Source organism: Ornithodoros turicata, chromosome 1 (assembly GCF_037126465.1).
Source record: "Ornithodoros turicata isolate Travis chromosome 1, ASM3712646v1, whole genome shotgun sequence".
NCBI lineage: Eukaryota > Metazoa > Arthropoda > Arachnida > Ixodida > Argasidae > Ornithodoros > Ornithodoros turicata.
The window spans coordinates 211,578,581-211,599,633 of NC_088201.1; the positions used below are offsets into that span (position 1 = coordinate 211,578,581).

Sequence of the window (21,053 nt, forward strand, 5' to 3'; positions counted from 1 at the left end):
TATATATTGGCTGTAGGTAGTGTTATACTTTATACTGCGTGTCAGCTATATGTGGGGGAACTTAAATACTGCACAGTCCTTAGATACACTCGACAACAAGATGCCTATACGGTGAGGTGTTGCATAGAGAAGGGCACGGTAGCGGATAAGCAGCGGCATAGTATTGCGATTGCTTTAATTTGGTAGCGTTAGAGGTATCTCGTAACTTTTTCAAATTTGTAGCGACGCTAGTATTGCGTTACTTTTCTGCGCAGTAGCGGGTCGCGGTATTTGCTTTCGTAGTTTTGGTAGCCGGTACAGCACTGCTACTTACTCATTACTTTCAGGGGGTTTTAATATATCGCATGCTATCACCTTCGCGTACGCAAGGGATTGCGTTGATGGTTCTGGCACACGCGCAAAACACAAACAGAGCATTGCGCAGAACCACTACGCTATCCCTTACGTACGCAAAATCTCTAGCATATGATGCTCTAAAACTCGCTATGTCAGTTTCGGAATGAATGAATGCGCTAGCATATTAGAACCTCAAATTGGAAAATTGTGAAGGTCTGATGGATGAGTGAAGCCTAGTAGGAAACCTCTCTCCTCCCTTCCTCCTCCCATGCACCTAGAAATGGAATTCAGTTCGGGAACGATTACCAAAGTGATTGCACAAAAGAATGCCCCAAATACCGAATAATGATTACCAAATTGATCTGCCGAGGTTTGTGCTCGACTACGATTACTTGGTAAGGTCGATCAGTTAGTCTCAGAATAATCGGATGAGTTGTGACACTCGAATTTGCCTCTGCTTTGGTAATTCGCGCGTAACACGAATATACTTAATTAGCCTGGTGGTTAGCTTGATGGCCATGTCACGACGAGACTGAGATGCACCCGCGTTGGAATCCCAGTGCCGGTCTGGGGTTTTTCCTGGGTCTTCATCAGACGCTATGCAGGCGACCAGCGATGGACGCTGCTGTGTCATTCAGAAATAAGAGAATGGGTAATAGGTGAACATGACATGTGCGCATAAGTGCATTTGTACAAAAACCTGAAAATGATAACTCAACAATCTGAATCTTAGTGCCCTGTACGTTTCTTTTCTTCTTCTTCTTCTTCGCCGCTGTGTCGTAGATTCGCCTGCAAAGTATACGCTTATTTTTTGCCTATTGAATGCGTTACTCGTTGTTGCATGTGCTGACTGCAAGAAACCCTACAGCGTACGGCTAATATTGGGGAGTTTTAGCAAAACCTCTTCACTTGAAATGTGTTTTTTTCGAAACGTGTTTTTTGTTGTGTTTTTGTCGTTTTTCGAAACGTGTTTGTTTTTTCGAAATGTGTTTTTTCGAAACACATGTTTTTCGAAACGTTTTCGCCGCAGCCCAACCAGAAGATATCATTTTAAAACGCTTCGCCTTCTCAATGGTCATTCTGGATATCCTTCGCGAACCGCATGTGGGAAAATGGTTCAACAAAACTCCCTATTACCTGTCACGCCTTAATGGATACACAAGATTGCTACACTGCATTGCTCACTGCATTGCTCACTGTGCACTGCATTGCTACTGTGCTGCTGCATACAACTGCGTGCGGGGCTATAGCCTCGTGGTAACACATTGTGATGCCTTGACGCTATGCAGTGTATCGACTAAAATAAGCGAGATGTGATGCTGTTCAGTATAGGTAGCAAAATAATATAACGAAATACCTCTCACTATGTTTCATCTGTCTACGAGTGAGGCGACACTTCCTCATAGATAACACAGTCTGCCTTATGAAAATAGCGCCCGTTAACGCTCGGCGCTTTGAAGAGCTCTCTATCACAAACTAAGAGATGAGATAGTGCGGTGTACGCCTTCATGAGTTATCGCAATGAAAGAGTCAGTATTCAAGGGTCGCTTGTAGGTCACACTGTTGTTGAGTTACGTGGTCCAGACAGGGATCGAGTTTCCGAAGTCATCGATTTGCAGCAGATTGTAAGTCAAATATTCCCTTTCTAATCGTGCAAGGCACCTGGGTGCCCGCGCTAACTGTAGTCACAATTTTCCGAACATTGAAAAATGTCTGTGTCCAATTACATTGACTGACAATATATTATTCGTTATAAGTGGGTCGCCGTGTATGAGCGCGCTAGCGACCTTCTGCAGCGTGGCTTTCATCCTTCCACGAATGAGCTTATTAATTACGAAGAGCAGGTGGTATGTTAAATTGGCAACATATGTCTCCTTTGGTCGGCGGTGCCCTTGCTGTTTCTCGAAAAAAGGCCGATCCAGTATAGAGAATGGTTCACGAAAAACCGGAAGATTGGAGGCGATTTTTGTCGCTTCCCCGATTCTTAAATGTTTCACGTAGTGGTCAGATATTGTGCATGTTGTATTTCGTTCCTGCTGCGTCATTTCTACGGCCCGGAAATTGATGAAAATAGACAGACATTTAGGCCCTCAAAAACACCAAAATAGGGAATGAAACGTAAAAATAGGCACGTTAATCTGGTAGGCTCTCTGGCGTTGTTGGCACCTCTCAATGCTCCGTCCACGAAAACTTGCTTGTGTAAAGGCAAATATACCGGACAACCTCTGACTTCCGGTACATGAATGCTGAGGCGGCCTAAAACCACGCTATATTGAACAATATACTTTTAGTTATCTGCAATCGATGATCTTGAAAGGTCCAGAGAGGCCAAATCTTGATTAAATATACATGAACCCCCTCAAGAAAGCCAGGGTACTGAGGGAATCCCAACTAACAAAAAAAAAAAACGAACGAAATACACAAATACGCAGAAACGAAAAAAAAAAAAGAAGCGCCACTCAGACTGGACCTGAGAGGCGCACTCGCAATTGTACACTCTAAGAAAAAAAGGAGTAAAACAGGGAGTAATTGCAGCTTCTAATTCCCTAGATTGCAGTTACTCCCTATTTTAGTCCCCTAACCCGACATTTACTCCCCAGGACTGCAAATTGTCACTGAACTCCGCAAACGGTCTCTTGAACGCAACAGTCTGCGTAAATATGTGCCCTTGGTCAGTTTGATGGCATAAGGCTGTATAACTCAGTCAACGTAGCAATTCTCCAGCCACACACAGTAAGAAACAGTTAGCGCATCTTTCTTCGCAAATTGTGCCCTATGTATGGCGCAAGATTTTATATAACTCGATATATCACGGTTGACGCTTTGCTTCAAAGTATTTTCATGCATGCACACGAATTATATACCTGGGACTCTTACAACAGCGCGTGAAATGCAGTCTCCACTCTGTAACATTCATTTACTCCCATGCATTTACTCCCGAAACTGACTATTTTTGTGGCAATGCATTTAGTCCCCAAAAGGAGTAAAAGTACTCTTTTTTTCTTAGACTCTACGTCTAACAAGGCTGCTATGGCATCTTGAAATATTAAAAAAGGTGATAGCCAAACAGAGTCCATTACAAGGCAGGCTATCCCGAAAATGTTGCATTTAGGCGTTTATACGCATTTGAGGTAAGTGCCTAAAATTCCTGGCCCTAGTCATTTCCCAAACGCGTAATGCATCCCGCGCTGACATGTACAAGATACTCAAAAATATATTTCAGATGAGATAATAAATACTGACGTTAGAATGTAATTAATATAGAGTATAAATACATGAAAATTAAAGTAATTAAAATAGAGTACAAAATACTTCAAAAAGTATTTGGAATACAATTAAGATACTATTTATCCTTGAACGCAAAAGGTCACGGTCACTGGTAAATGCGGCAAGTTTCCGCTATGTCACATGAATCACTTAAACCCCGCGCACAACGCTAGCCGCCCCTATGTGACAGGAGTCTTCTAAACACAAGTGCCAAAAAGACGACAAAGATGTACCACATAACTCCACTAAGTATATGTGACCCCGAACAAAGCAAATATCTAGCAGCTCCCTGTTCGGCGAGGTCTGAATTCGGCGTCACCGCGTCAGGGCACACATAATACACTGGCAAAGGATTAGTACACACGGGGCAATATCTCTAAACGGAGACTTCCAAGAAGGGCCAATGTCCGGGTCTAGAGTCACTATCTGGGTCAAGTCCGACAGACTCAGGAAATTTCCACTGAACAAGCAAGATAATGGAAAGACGAGACACAGAAAGTTTGAGAGGGAGATGCAAAATATGTAATTAGAGTATTGAGTAGAAAATACCATAAAATGTATTTTAAATAGAGTACAAATACACAAAACAAAACGTATTGAGTAGAGTACCAAAATACCGCAAACTGTATTTAAAACACGGTATTTGAAATACAATACTCCAAATACGTACATTTTTACGTACGTTACGTACGTTTTTCCCGCGGCAATTTCCCCCTATACTGAGGCGGCGTGATAACTGTGCGCTCTGTGCTAGAACGAGCACGTTTGGAACAGTAGTGTGTCCCAATAACGTGTGAGCAAAATCCGCCCAATCGTTACCGAGGCATGTGCACTACTGGTAGTTGGAATGGAAAGGAGAATGATTGGGGGAAGTCCATGACTGGTGATCCGAATAGCGCGATCCACCATCACCCATATTTTTTCCGATAATTGTGCAAGTACACGGTCCACGTGGAAGGATAGCTCCGCAGACCTTATCCCAAAATGTGTGTTCTTCGATCTTTGAGAAACACAACGTTGTGGCTTCAGAAGTGAAAAGCGCACCTCACATCATCGCTAATCATTGACTTGCGCTTCATCTCATCACGTACCAGCCAAGCGCCGCTGGCTGGTACGTGCCAGCCACGTACGACCAAGTCGGCCTTGGCCTGTCTGACCTTTCTTCCTTTCTTTACCTTTAATAAACATATCCCCTCCCCCCCTCATCACGTACTAGGTGTTATTCGAATCGGAAATGCTGCTCCACGTATGCCTGAATGCAAAGCAGGAATCTCACTCACAGTCTAAAGTGCTACGGCAAAGTGAGGCAGTGTCGGCTGTGTATGCCGCTCTTTCTCTTCCGATCAGCGGATAAAAATAACCGCGGGCCCATATCGTTTAGTGTGTGACGTTTAACCAAAATGGGCTTCGTGTTTCTGCACGCGCTACCTCTTGTGCTATCAGTTAAAAACGGAAGTTTGGCAATTTAGCCAATTTTCGACTGCGTCTTTCTCAATGTTACGTTCCCAACTCAAAATACCCGCAATATTGCGTTTGGTAGAAAAGCGTCTGCTGGATGACGCTAACATAAACTATAAAATCACTTTTTAAACATACGACGTCCTGTTGCCTTTTTTTTTTCGTGCCACTGTGGGCAATCATATCAAATTATTCAGCTGGCGAGTTTCCTTGGTGTGCCGGCTTTTGGTTCACGGCCTGAGAGTTTGTGTTTGCCTCAATTATTCGTACAACATCCGCAATTGACGTTTCTTTCGACACACCAGGGATGATTTGAGGTGTCGAATTATAAGCACATTCCATACTGAACCAGAAAGAAGAACAGGATATCACACAAATGCTCCAAATTGCGCTTTTTTCTTTTTCCTTTCTTGTCTACTCCATTTGCTGGTTTGTCAGTGGAGTTCCTTTTGTAGTTTTATACCGACCCTCTTTACACTGCGGATAAGAGGCAAGCTGAATGAGATTTTCCTTCCTTTGCATACTAGGAGCACGAAAAAGAAACAACACGGTACGATTCAGGACTAAAAATAGCTTTTGGACGAATTCAGGTGAAACGAACGATCTCATATCAGAAGGGAACGATACTAGTTTCGCCCCAAATGTTGGCGATAAATCGGTCCGAAATGATGTAATTTCCTTGTGCATCGCAGAACGATGCAGTGCCGGTGTTTGCCAGCCAGAAGCTCCATTTTAGTCACATCATCACATACATCGCAGAAAAATGTATTTTCAGGTGTATTTCATAGTTTGTTTAATGTTTTATTATGATTATTATTCTGTAGCAAAAGCCGTATTCTATCGAATGAGAGGATGCAGATATTTTGATTTTTTACCGCACAACAAGGGACCGTGTTTGGTTCGCGAACGGTTCTGTCACGACACAGTAAGGAGACTACGTTCTGTGTCACCTCCCGCCGTCATTGGTTATCCGAAAAAAAAAAAGAAAGAAAAACACGTTCGCAACACCGACCAAACGACTGAGGAACAACGATCTAAAACTTGCCATTATCACCAAGATTGCCAATGTGTGCTGAGAGTCCGCCCCGCTATCTCGTATATACGCGCGTCGCGGAGGATTGTCGCGGGAGTTCAGTGTCGTGTATTAAAAGGGCATCTGACCATTAGGAGGAATCAAAAAAGAGGCTCGATCTGTCAATCAAACTTAGGCGTATTTCATTGGTTACCGTTTTCTATGGGAGCTGCCATGACACGAAATGTTCTCCAAAATGGACGTGTTGCTTGCAAGGGCGAAGCAAAGATTTCGTGGCAAAAAATTTTCACGGACTACTTTAATTTCATACTCTGAGTATATATCCTCATGTACGCATCTGCAAAATCAGCTTCAGCCTTCGCTCCGCCATAATTATTTACTCAAAAATGGGATGTTTCATCGCTAGCGTTAGGCCTAGGTAAGACCGTGACACCGAAAAAAATAGCAAGAGGGACGATCCTTGTACGCAGGATTTGGCATTATATAACTTCATTTTATTTATACATTCATATTTGCTCATTTTCGATTCGATCTAGTTACATTACCTGATTTAAGACTTCATACCGGCAGTCGTCTGGTACGACGATTCCGTTGGACCAGTCTCCTGCCCAATCACTTCTGCCATCAACAAAGTTTTGAAATTGGCAGCCTTCAAAACATGCCACTCTCCGCGCAGATGGCGTTGATAAAAGTGGGCGCAAACTCCGTCCTCTGTCACCAGTGATATCCATTTCAATCCGGACCCTCAATTTTCTCCAAAATGGTGGCACCCAGTAAATAAGACTGAGGTGTAAGTGCTGGATGGATGTAATAATAGATAACTGTATTTCGATCTGTGATTGGCTAGATACCTCAAAAAGTGGGTGGAGCCTCAGGTCCCATTAATGGCCAGACTCCCTTTTAGCAGATACGGTACTGGCGGTAGTGAAGCAACGTACCCCCTCGAGCGGCCAACGCAGGTACTGTTTCGGACACGGTTGTCTAAAATCTCCACCCCGTGGCCGAGCAGTCCCCTACCGACGACGTCGCACGCGAAGAAACATATCAATACAGTCGCGAGAGGGAAGGCCGCTCAGCGCCATCTCTCGAGAGAGAGTTCCATCGCATGCCGTGCGTCGTCTGCTAGGTAGAGCAGTTGAGCGCGACCTCCCTTCGGGACAGGTATTGGTAAGAGCGCGAAACTCGCCAGTTCCTTTGCGGGATAAAGTGAGGCGCTTCATGCGTTTCACGTCGTCGGACGTCACAAAACGTCAGAAATTGAACGTCATGGAGACATCCGGTGGCTAGTGATTACTGATTGGATCCCATGAGGATGAATTCGTTTTCTGAGCGATGATTGGCCGTTTTCAAATTTGTTCACGAGCGCTCAAACAGGCGACTGCGCGGCGGCTGTGTCGGTTGGAACCGGCGTCCACGAAGTCGCCGGCGTCCGTTTTCCGACGGCTCGTGTTGTGTAGCGGTTGGGTTGGACTATGAGTTCAGATTTTTCCTGTTTAAAAACACAAGCTGTATCATGTGAGTGTCCTCGAACAGTCACAGCTGCCCTGGGAAGAAGCCTGCGCAATATTTCTGCTCTGCTTCTTGGCGTAGAAACTATTCGAGCGTCCAAACGCCTCGTACCCGATACCCGGTCAACGACTGCCGACAGGTAAGTCATTTATCATTGCTTGTTCCCTTACAACACCGCATTCACTTCGTGTACTGTGAATAAGTTGCTTAACAGTTCCCGTAAGTCGGGACCGGAATACTCTGTGACCGAGACAGACAGCGTAGCTTTGCAGATACGATGGTAGACTATATTTCTGTTCGTGAAAGAATATCATCTAAATGTTATGATTAAATACCCGCTCACGTCGTACTATATAACGTACTATACGTACTATACGCTACTGTAAGTCTGATTCTCGGTGATTTCGCTCGACAAGTTCGTAAGACGTTGACTTAGTATCTGTTCTGTATACGTTGCGCCAAAGCTAAGTTTGTCATGCTATTCAACCTGAATATATCATTGTTGGTGATGATGATTAGGATTTTAATGGCGCAAAGGCAACTTTGAATATATCATTGTGAAGTAGCGCAATAAAAGGTATTTTTTGCACAAAGGTCGCTCATCACACACCATGACTGCGAGCTTCTCACAGCCCTACCACCGTTCTTATTTTTCGCGTTCAATAGCACTTTTATTCGTTCTGTTTACATTGCAACTTTCACATGCATAACTCTATATCTGATACTAATTTTCATCTTGCAGCCACTGAGCTCTAGTCCCCAGTAGCAGTCCTTACCAGAGGTAGTCCGATATTATCAGGCTTCTTCAAGCAAATCCCGGAGCAATATTAATGTCATGTTGTTTTAGTTACCGTCTTCATGCTGAGTATGTCTTGCTTGCATAATCGTATGTCGCAGAATAAAATACTTCATGTGACAAAAACAACCAAGGCTCCGTCGTATTCCTGTACCTCCCACTGCATTCCGACAAACGCAGAAACAAAAAACGGTGAATGGAAGAAAAAAAAGGAACAACAAAAGAAGACGGGAAGCAGAGCAGAGAGGAGGAAAGTAGTGAGAGAGAAACGGATGACATGTGATTTACGTCATTCGCGACATAATCAAAAAAGCAAAAAAAAAAAGGGTGGCTTGTCCTGAGTCATTGGTCCAGCTCCGGAGGACACGTGAGTTTTCCCAGCTACATTTGATTTCTACTACAGCTTCGCGCCCCTGGTATTGGTGCAACTCCTTTGTGCGCGACATAGCCAATATCAGAGCCGTATATTAAAAGGGAGTCTGGCCATTGGGAGGAGTCACAAAAAGAGGCTCCACCTGTCAATCACAGTTTCGCTCCTCTGACTGGTTTGCTTTTTACCAAGGGGGTCGCCATGACACCATGCTGCCACCCAAAACGGCGACGAAAACAAACACAGTGAAGCGGGGATTTCGTGACAAAAAAGTTTCACAGACTAACCTGATTTTACGCTGCAAACGTACATCCTAATATAAGTTTCTCGGAAATCAGTTTCAACATATGTTCGTCTATCGATATCTAACTGAAAATAATACGTTTTGTCGCCGGTGTTAGGCCTTGTGAACACGGCGATCACAACGAAATCATAACAAAAAAGGCGCTCTGCTGTACAATATTATATTTAATTGCTGTATTTCATGGATATAAAGATTCTTGCCTGTTATATTCCAACTATTCATGTAGATTTGTTTAAAAATCATACCGAGAACAGAATGTGTCCCAGCAGGTGGTTCTGCGGGCAGCGGTACAACGATGGAAGCAGACGACAATTCCCGACGTGCCTTACGCTCCCTAGGTGGCGCTCATCAAATTTGCACCAACAATCCACTACTTTTGCAGATTGCGAGAGGTATCCATTCCAATCCCATCCAATCCACTTGCCACCCAAAATGGCGCTGCCCATGTTGGATAAGGGGGCAAATAGTGAAGATAGGCTTATTGATAGCGCCCCAGATTTCAGGACTTCATTGTTCGGAAAGCTGAAAAGGTGGGTGGAGCCTCAGGTGTAGGCATGACCCATTAATGGCGAGGCTCCCTTTTAATATACGGCTCTGGTCAATATGTGGTCACTCCGCCACGGGGTGGAGATTTTAGACGACCGTGTCCCAAACAGTACATTCGGACTGCGCTGAAAATATAAGCGGAAGTACAGTGGCCGCAGTGCGTCGAGATTTTGACAATTTCACGGAGTAGAAGGTAGGGGACTGAGCACGACGGGAAACATGGCCCCTAATTCGTCACATAATTTCCGACCGCGCCCTGGGAGGCTGCATTTCGAAACGAGGTCCCTTGGCAATGCGATATTCAATAGTCCTTTATTATTGTGCAAAAAAAAAAGAAGAAAAAAATGAAACTGCAAGCTATACGGTACGAGAGCCTACAATGAATACTACACATGGGCTTCTTTATAATCACTATTAACACTTTTTAGGTTAGACCTCCGGAATTTCTGCAAGGTTTCGCAGTAGTGTGCAGTGTTTCACGATCAAAGAGAGTAAAGTTCGCGTAACCGGGCAATCGCAAGGACAGTTACTAGCATGAAAGGTTGCCCAGTTATTTTGATAGATAACCGGATTTTTCAAGAATTACTCACGTAAAGCATTCTCCAGCGCTTGATAACTTTCGAAGCTTGAGCACACACGGTTTTGGAGTTTGGGTGGCTCGAAACCAGCGAGCTGCTGCGTCACATATCTAGTATCTCTCGTTATATCTAACCATACCAAAGAGCATACAAAATAAAGCTGATGAAGGTCTGTATCCTTCAAGACATACAGCGGTATTTCACCAGACGTGCTTACAACAACCGAAACACGTGCGACCGCAGAGCTACTTGGAAAGCTCCACTGGGATTACTGTAGAATCGAACACGAACACGGTCCCTTCGCGTTCCCTAGTCTTGGGGATTTACATTATGCATCTACTTCACCAGCTCGCTTGCTTCATTGTCATCTTTTTAAAACTAGGAGGTATACCCACGCACGCTCCTTCAAAATCGCACCCGATTGCGTGCAGTACAAGGAGCTATACCGGTGTCGCGCATACACGGAGCGGTAGTACGCACTCGTTCACATTCGCACCCAGACCAATGCAAAGCCGATTTTTAACTGGCGCGCCGCAGTGGCGCTGGCGTGGATAGTTGTTTATCAAACCGTTTATAATGAAGCATTTATAAGACCCGATCTTGAGGCTCTCGTTGTGTCAGATCAGATGGGGTCTCGCAAGCGGGCATCACCCGCAGAAGATGAGATCATCGATCGGAAACGGCGCACGGTGACGAGACAAGACGAAGTCAGCGTTTCGCTTCAGTGCACCGTTTGAGCCCATGAGAGGAGCTCGTGTCCTCAACCCAATACTGAAACACGACGGTAACAAGGCCGCAAATCATGCAACCATGTCCAAGAGCGTCGCATCGGTGGTGCCGGTGCAATCCCGTCCTTGCATGCATAGTGAGCTGCGTCGTGGGTTGCGATGTGCTAATCTCGTGTTTTAACAAAACCTGGCATCTTCTTCTACGTGGCCTCGCGAGCCTTCATGCACGATGCTTCGCATATCGTAGAGAACCAGCGAAGTGGTTTCCGCAACATTGTTATTAACCGTGTCCTACCCCTTTTGCCGCAGTTCGTTCTACATGTCAACTGTATCACCTCCGTTAAACTGTGATTTATTAATAGATAGCGACATCAATAGAGTTCTAACAAGCCATAACGCAGCGATATTTCTTTTATTTTCTTTTGGGGGGGATCGAAATGAATTGTACATCAGGAGCAGAATTTCAGCACGGTTTTCCCAACTCACGAATGCAGTACAAAAGGTTCGAGATGAGGGGCTATTCACCTCCCCCTCCCCCACCCTAACCTCTGACTACGCCGGCGTAGTTGGGATGGTAACAAGTAGCGGTAACAAGAACAGTAAGTATCCGTAAGACAATGAAGCTCCGTGAATAATACCGAACCTGTATACATTTCTCTGGAAATTGAAGAACACAATAAGCACTCCAGGCAGCGGACGTGCTACTGAGGGTTTCCCTTGGTTTTCCGACAGATTTTCCTGAATAATTTTTTCGCAGTTCCCCATGAAGTCGGCCCAAGATTCACGCTAACCCCAGTACCACACTCCTTCAGGCTGTCCATTCTTCGTCTGTCCACGTCTGTACGCCACTCAAAGCCACCGTTGCTTCGCGGTGCTAACACGGCATCAAAAAATAACGATAAAAGCGCGTATGAACACAGCAGTAAACAGGGATGTGTTAATGTTATGAATACCGCACATGCTCAAGCACACATGGTAACGTTCGCTATTCACCAAACGTGTCAAGACGTCCAATGCATGCAGTGAAAATGGCGTACTCCGATGTTGAAAGCATAAATTACAGCTCACACTTTAAAGATAGGTGGGAGAGCTCAATGCCATATTGGAGAGTCAGTTCACCTCCTTACCTATGGAGCATTGAGATGACACCTCACCTTCAGGCAAACACTAGTACGCCATTTCCATTGTCGAAGGTCTCAAAGCCTCATTTAACTCTCTCGTGAGTCCTTTCTCGCTGAGACTGCATCTCACGGTAGCAATTTGAGACCACATGCAAGTCGTCGGGAAGCGTATGCGAGCGTGGTCGCTGTCTCGCTTGTTCGACGGCTGCCATACTTCTATTGTTCAGATCAGGAATCCTTATGTTTCTGAATGGCTTGGGAAGTATGTGTGACATTTCCTAAAACCCTGTCATTTTCTTTTGCAGTTCCCATACTTACGCATAACAGGAAAGCAAATGACTACACATTCAAGTTTTGCCTCGAATGGGACGGTAAGTGCCTAATAACCATTGGAATTAGATTTAAGTGGTTTAAATGGTTAAGTGGTTGATGCCTTTGCAAAAACTAAGACGCTGTTTTCAGTGAATGTTGACGCTTGTAGTAAGGCATACAGATATGTTACTATCCACAACTTTGCTTCGTTTTATATTGCTGCATAGAACTACGAAAGGGTAGAAACCCCAGTGAACCTGTAAAGGTTTAGGGAACTGCCTGAGAACGAGAGCCGTCGATAGCAGGTATATCCCGCCTTATTCGTCGCTATTTCTTGTGCTAATCTCATACGTATGGAATCGGGGAACGTGAGGGACAGTGGGACGGAATAGTTTGTCGATTTTTTGTACTTTCGTACACAAATGAGAACTTTTGAACTCCACTGGCTAGAACAAATCTCATTTTGTACTGGTCATACAAAATAAACTATATTTTTCAAAGATACTCCAACAAGTTTCCACAATGTAGACAGAGCACTTGTAACTGCGTGCCCCAGGCTCGGGCAGAGTGTGACAACCAGTGGGGGAGCATGATACCAATAGCATACAACAAACGAATTGATGCAAACTCAAGGTTGAACGGGTAGCAGGGCTCGAGGCGACTACTGGCGGGAGCGCACCGTGGGGGCTGCAAGACCTAAAAATACAGCTCCCATTTAACAGTGCCATATCAAGAACGTCAAGATCGACTCGGTATTGTCTTGCCCTGCCTCATAAAACTAACTCCGTGTTCCTCTGCGGCATTCTCTTGAATGCGCCACATGTGCGAAGCCACATCGAATGTAGCTCTATGTGCCTTTCACAGCACAGTGGCGTTACCGCTTGAGGCAAGTTGACTTTCTCCACTGCTGCCACTGCGGTGCTGTACATTCTTCTCCATTCCCAAACTACCAACCTTCCCGAACCGTACTCTCCAGATCCGTTAACAAACTAGACTCTCGCCTCCCGCCCTCCCCCTCACAAAATTGCTTGGTCCCTGGCCACATCAAGCCAACCAAAGCTCTGCCCTCAAAGCTCTCTTCACCTTTCTGAATACCATAGGACTTCTATCCTTATTGTGAAGGGGCTGATTATTTCATTCACCGCATCGTCACCTGCAATGGGGTAGAGTATCGCCCCTGGCGATCAAACTGCCCAGTCATCATCTTGTAATAAAGTTGTTGTTGTTATTCTCCTGTCAGAAACGCGAGTTTATGTCGAAGGCGTGCTACTCAGCACGTTGGAGTACACCGCTTTATGGCGCCCGATGTGTTCCCGTAACACTGCCCAGTCCAGTGTCCCGTCACACGAATGTTGAGATGCCCGTGTCAGCTCGTGGCTGATCAGTGTGCTCTCATTTGATTCTAATTGCGTGTGACTCTGTGACTTTTCATCTACTACAGTCACGACGCGTAGGATCCATGTCACTATTGTTGTATACGCGCAAATAAATATAATCAAACTATTCTTCCGCGTCGAAACACACTTGCCAATCGATTTGCCGATCGATTGCTTGCCGAGTTGCGAGAACTGAAAGCGTTGTCGCACTGTTTGTCAGATACAAGTACATCTTCGCATTTCTAAGTTTCCCTAACGAGGCAGATATCGACAATGTAACACTCCGACCCCTGCCTCACTGTGTGGCACGTTCCCCTGTGCGTATGACGTCTGTCGGATGAGCAATATATATATATATATATATATATAATGCAGGAAAAAAAGCCATTAAAGAAACAAATAAATGATACTAGACGTGTTTGAAATTCAAACTTACAGATTAATACGGCTTCTATGGCTGCACGCAGAGAAACAGATACTCATGGAACGATGCGGCAGCACCAGAGGACACGTGTTTCGCCGTGTTTGCGGCTCACCGGCCCTGGGTAGCTGCGCATCGTTCCGAATTGGCAAACCAGGGGTCACTCAGCGAGCTATATACACCTGGGAGGGTGACTGAGCACTCCTCAATGCCACAGTGCAAGCCAGTGAATTGTAATGCAGGAAAAAAAGCCATTAAAGAAACAAATAAATGATACTAGACGGGTTTGAAATTCAAACTTACAGATTAATACGGCTTCTATGGCTGCACGCAGAGAAACAGATACTCATGCAACGATGCGGCAGCACCAGAGGACACGTGTTTCGCCGTGGCCGATGAGCCTCAAACACGGCGAAACACGTGTCCTCTGGTGCTGCCGCATCGTTCCATGAGTATCTGTTTCTCTGCGTGCAGCCATAGAAGCCGTATTAATCTGTAAGTTTGAATTTCAAACACGTCTAGTATCATTTATTTGTTTCTTTAATGGCTTTTTTTCCTGCATTACAATTCACTGGCTTGCACTGTGGCATTGAGGAGTGCTCAGTCACCCTCCCAGGTGTATATCGCTCGCTGAGTGACCCCTGGTTTGCCAATTCGGAACGATGCGCAGCTACCCAGGGCCGATGAGCTGCAAACACGGCGAAACGCGTGTCCTCTGGTGCTGCCGCATCGTTCCATGAGTATGAGTATCTATATATATATATATATATATATATATATATATATAATGTATATATATAAAAGGGGGAATATTGGCAGGGCTAATTGATAGATGATGGGCTACGCGACCAGAGTTATTAAAAACAGAAGTCGGCGAAAACACAACAAGAGCTTGAGCGTTACAAGCTGTATTGTCTCTGTCTTCTGCGCATTGCCCAAGCGGCTCGATTGTGGATCTCATTCACCAGATAGCTTGTATCTATACGTCATTTTAAGTGTCCACGAGGGGACAACCTACGGAATGAGAAAAATAATATATTTTCCAACAAGCGTGCAACTACCTTTTGTGGAATGTAAATATGTTGCATAACAACATTGTGTGAAAAGAAAGAACCACATATTTGTACACTGTACACTCTTGTACACTAAAAAAAAAAGGGTGTACTTTAACTCCTTTCCTTGCCACATATACGAGGGGTGTTCAAATCAAAACCGAGACTTTTCATTTTTCGCAAAAGTAAAATGAACTTACAGGCGAGAAATTAGTTTTATTTTTCAACGTAATCTCCAGCTGCAGTAATGCACTTGTCTCAGCCTTTCACGAGGGCTTGGATGCAAGCAGCGTAGAAATCCTTACTGAGGCGTATGGCAGGCATGATCGGACCGCAATCTTGACCTCGTCGTCGCAGCTGAAGTGGCGGCCCCAAGGAACGCCTTCAGTGGCCCGAAGAGATGGAAATCGCTGGGGGCGAGGTCTGGACTATAAGGGGCATGTGGCAGCAACTCCCAGCCAAGTTCCTGTAAGGTGCGTGTCGTGAGATGCGCGGTATGCGCGCGTGCATTGTCCTGTAGGAAGAGGACTCCTTTGGTGATGAGGCCCGGCTTTCTGAAACTGGAGGTGTCCATGAATGATAGTGTTCAACGTTCCCACAGAAAGGTCCGTCTTTCGAGCCAGTCCGAGATATGTTATCCACCGGTCCTTGAGGATCAGGCGCTCCACAAGTTGGATGTTCTCAGGAACTCTGACACTGGGCTCTGAGCCTCCCCGGTCGGGATCGTACTGCACTGATGTACGGTCGTCTCGGAACCGTTTGCACCACTCAAACGCTTTGCTGCGGCTAAGTGTATCGCGGCCATTCTGGGCCTCAAGTCTTCTGTGAATTTCAGATGACTTTTCGCCTTCATTCACGAGAAACTTCATGACGATTCGCTGTTGGATGTGCACGCTCACCTCGTTGTCGGCCATCTTGTCCAGCACGTGTTTTCTGTTTTGCACAAACTTTGGACCACTACGTGGTGAACGCTGAGGCCTGTCGGGTGTGAAAATGATGAAAAAGAAGTAGCGCGAGCCATTTGTGCACTCAGGAGTCACAAGGTCCCGGTTTGACTTGAACGCCCCTCGTATAACACTCTTTTGGAGAGTACAATTACGCTCAAAAGGGTGTCCCCTCACTCCCTCAAGGGAGTAGCATAGCATCTTCTCCCTGCCGGGGAGTAATATTACTCTCCAGTAAGGAGAAAAGGAGTGGCAAAAAAAGGAGTACGTCGACGTCAAGCACAAGGCATGGGACGAAATACTGCCTTACGTCACGTTCGCCTAAAACACGGCTGTCTAGGAAACAACGGGATTCACACCGCTCCGCCTTGCACACGGCCATGACGCATCGACTATGCTGGACGCGATGCCGCCTCACGAATCCAGTGATGTGGAAAACGACGCTCTGGACTTTACACAGCGAGCAGAAGAAGCCCGCCAGCTGGCCAGACATTGCCAGGCATTGGTCAACAACAACGCGTCGATGAAAGAAGATGCAATTTGCGCCGACGAGACGTACGTTTAGGCGACTTGGTATGGGTTTGGACGCCGATTCGACGACGAAGCCTGAGCGAGAAGCTACTGAAGCGGTACTTCGGTCCCTACAAAGTACTTCGACGCATTCGAGACCTGGATTACGAAGTGGTACCCGAGGGCAGCGCTCCCTCTCGACGACCCCCGAGGACTGAAATAGTTCACGTCGTTCGACTCAAGCCGTACTACAGCAGGTAGCGCTGAAGACTAGCTGGAAGGAGACAACATGACAAAAAAAAAGAAGAAGAAGAAGAAACGGGTCCAAGAGACGATGCCACGTCTACGGAGGGGGCAATGCCACGAATCATCTTCGAGAAACTTCCAGGACAGGCACGAAACGGTACATCTCATCCCGGCGCATGCTGAAGAAGAAGCAAGAATCTTCCAGACACATCGCCTGCTCTCTGGCAAACGCACGTGCTGTTTCTAGACTTTTCGGCGCGACGCTCAAAATGCTTGTGCGCTCCAAGCTGGAGCATTCATGCTTTGGGCTCAGTTGTGTTCAGAGAGCTATCACTCTTGTGTTTTTGCTACCAAGTAGCCTAATATGTCGTTTGCTGTTTATTCGACGACTCGCCGGTCCACTTCGCTTCGTGACAACATGAGCCACATAAAATGAAGAAACACTATAGAGCCATTCCATCAGAAACCAGCCAGAGGTTTAACTTCACGCTTTAGGACAAGTATGCTCTTATTAATTAAGGTCAATAATGTGCTAACGCAAGCAACTGTTTGGATCAAAGTGCTAATAAGAGCCCAATAAACCAACGATAGGTTCAATGCAGCGACATCTAGAAGTCATCCATTGTGCTGACAGCCAACATGCTCACTGGTCAAAATTTCTACGGAAGATAACGCTAGAGAAACCCCGCAGTATGTCGATGAAGTCTTGTGTAGGCTTGGGACACAGGAAGGAACCAAGCAGAGAAGGATGATTGTTTACTCAGAAAACCAGAAAATACGCTAGAGCTCCGTCGAAAGGTGACATATCTGGTATTGCGAGGGGATACGTGTAAAATGCTATATTTGTGATAGCTAATACAAACCAGCGGCATGGCCCATCGGGTTAAGGCGTCCTTCTCATTGGTCGCAGCCAAGGCCGTTACTGAAGACCCGGGAAGGTGGTGTGTTCGAATCTTACCACTGGCTGTGCGGTCTTAGGTTTCCCCTGGGTTTTCCGAAGACTTTCCTCACGAATGTCGACCAAGGACGCATACTAACCCCCCCCCCCTTTCCCGCACTTGTTTCCTGCATCCCTCTCTATCTGTCCACACCTGTATTCCGCTCACAACCGCAGTTGCTTCGCGGCGCAAATACGGAATAAAAATGACCAAAAATGTATATGGTATATGCTCCTTTGCAGGACCAATTGGGCTCCGGTGCATGTCCGGTCGTCGTGCGTCCCCACAAAGACGCCAATAACTTCGAACTCCGGAATGAGAACTTGGCCCGTCTTCTCACCAACAGCGATGTCGCGGACCTCCCTGTGGTGGTACTGTCAGTCGCAGGAGGGTTCCGACTCGGAAAGTCCTTCTTTCTCGGTTTCTGCATCAGGTACATAGAGGTTGATATGGTTCTAGGACGTTGTCAATCGTGCAGAAGAAGACAGGGAAGCGGGAGGACCTTAGCATGGGGGGCTGATGCCAGTTTCAGGACCATCGCTTCTGCAGATGAGCTCTCATTCGTTCACATAACCTTGTATGCCGTTCATTCCGTGGTGATGACGTGGAAATGAAAATGACAACCAGCAGAAGGGCCACAAAGTTGTTTAACCTGCCTAGCATGCCGAAAGGATAGGGCGCCCCCTCCGCCCTCGTGACGTTTACAGTGTTGCCTCATGAAGTCGCGCATGCGCCTTTGTGCGCGGTGGCTTCAAATCGAGCAGATTCCAGTGCCTTGCGATGCCGATACTAAATTATGCTGCTCAACCACACGCAACTTAGCGCAAGAACCTGGTGAAAGAGGTACAAGTGTTCCAACGCAAATATACGATCTAATCTAACAAGAGCTAATTATCGTTTGCACGATTCGCACAACTCGTCTGCTGAAGCTGTATTAATCCTATTCTCAAACTGTGAATTAAGATTTGGTCGTGGAGTGCGGAAGAGCCTATTTAATCTAATATCGAGAATATCATATAATAATGAATGTTATTATATAAAATGATTACTTCGTTGTTGGAGACAATACATAACTTCCTTCACCCACTCAAGTTAAATGCCGACTTTAGCCGGCTTTATTCCCGCATGGTTTTCATTATGCAGTCATCGATACTGTAGGAGACAAACCGTTTATCTGTGTATACAGCAGGAAGTGGTTACTCTGCGGAGCTTACCACTCGTAATTATATGCGACAGCACGGTTATGTATATTAGTTAAACATATGAAGAATACGAACTTTAATGTATGCGTATATGGGCATTTTGTGTGTTCTACTAAAATTTGTACCAATTTTTCTTCCACAGAGGGAACGAACTTGTTGGCTAGGAATGAACGCTTTTCCTCCGGCCAATGATTGACCGAGTTGCATATTAAATTTCGAAAAGGGTGCAATTAGAGAGGATGGAGGTCGCCCTTGGAGATATCGTCTGGCACAATTTACTAACTTACATTTTTTTTTTTTATCGTGGCGACTTCAGCATACGGTTGTTGCACCACTGGGTACTTATTTGTTTTCTCTGACGTCACAGGTACCTGAAGCGCCTAGGGATGTCGTCAGACCGATCAGATTAGATGGACGAGGACAATATACCATTGACGGGCTTTTCTTGGAGGTACGGCAGCGAGAGAGAGACGACTGGTATCCAGCTGTGGGGGAAAGTTTTCAAAGTCATGACGCGACAACACGGACTCGTGGCTGTCATTCTGATGGACACGGAAGGTTCATTCGACAACAGGTCCACGATGGAAGGAAATGTCACAATTTTCTCAATGAGCATGCTACTGAGTTCTGTCCAAGTGTACAACCTGACCAAACAAATAACCCAGACCGACTTGGAACACCTGAAGGTGGGTACCAGCCACGCATGTGGCTATTGAATTCTTGTCTTATGTCCAAAATTGGTTATAACACCGAAATGTCGCGGTCACAACCGCAAGCCTGGATTTGTAGGCAAAAACAATATTAGGCGCCTGTAAAACGCTGTAAATGATTTTTTTTTTCGGACGATCTATTGCACGGAATGTTTGTTCTGAAAACGGCTACGTTATCGGGTGACCGAAGGAACCAGATGTTTTCATTGGCACAACTTTGTAGGTTTTGTAATTAAAAAGTTAATTAAAGCTTTTAGGTAATTAGTCATTTGTCGATTGTGCAACAGATGGTCGAGAACGTCCGTCGGCCCAGAGCTCTCAGAAGTTGAAGCATGATGTCTATACGCCTTATAGGTATATAAGGAAAAAACCGTATAAAAAAAGACACCCTGTATATCAAAGAATTGAGTGACGTATATCTATAGAAAGCAGGCTTCATACACTAAGGAAAGAAAGGAGTAAAACTGGGAGTAATTGCAGCTTTTACTTCCCTAGTCTGCAATTACTCCCCATTTTAGTCCCCTAACCCGACATTTGGTCCCGACATTTACTCCCCAGGACTGCAAATTGTCACTAAACTTTGCGAATGGTCTCCTGAATACAACAGTCCACGTAAATATGTGCCCTTGGTCAATTTGAACGACATAAGGCTGTATAACTCAGAAATAGTTAGCGCATCTTTCTTCGCAAATTCTGCCCTAGTATGGCGCAAGATTTCATATCACTCGATAGATCACGGTTGACGGTTTGCTTCAAAGTATTTTCATGCATGCACACCAATTATGTACCTGGGCCTCTTACAACAGCGCGTGAAATGCAGTCTCCAGTCTGTGAGATTCATTTACTCCCGTGGATTTACCCCGAAAGGGACTATTTGTTGTGGCAATGCATTTAGACCTCAAAAGTAATAAAAGTACTCCTTTCTTCCTTAGAGTATATATGACCAGACATCATATGTGGATCCTGGTCAGAATAACTCCAAATGCTGAAAAGACTAGGCTGCGAAATCGGTTCCCACTACTGGTCCAATGTGGGTCCAGGTTGCAATTGCCATGGTTGGAAACATTGCTGTTTTTAACAAACCACAGGCCAGAACGATGCCATTCACGATGTAGTAGGAGTGCGCTATGAGGAGGAGTTCATTTTCAAGACTGTACCTTTTTAGCATTATTTATTTAGCATATGTGGACCTTGAAGTGATTGGCACTTTTCGGTCGCTAACAGATATGTGTGGCCTGCACTCCGCATTCCATTCGATTCAATTTCTCACCAGCTTTCTAGATACACTCTTTTTAG

The 21,053-nt window shown here is 45.5% G+C and overlaps 1 protein-coding gene across 1 annotated transcript in view; it reads left to right on the top strand.

The window, feature by feature from the left end:
• Positions 1 to 1,854: 1,854 nt before the first annotated feature.
• LOC135379026 (atlastin-2-like) overlaps positions 1,855 to 21,053 on the top strand; it is a 41,933-nt gene continuing 22,734 nt past the window's right edge. Inside the window, exons 1-2 of the mRNA XM_064612275.1 lie at positions 1,855 to 1,961; positions 12,352 to 12,417. Of these exons, the coding sequence (XP_064468345.1) occupies positions 12,382 to 12,417 (36 nt within the window). The 5' untranslated portion in view covers positions 1,855 to 1,961; positions 12,352 to 12,381. The remainder of the gene's footprint in view (positions 1,962 to 12,351; positions 12,418 to 21,053) is intronic.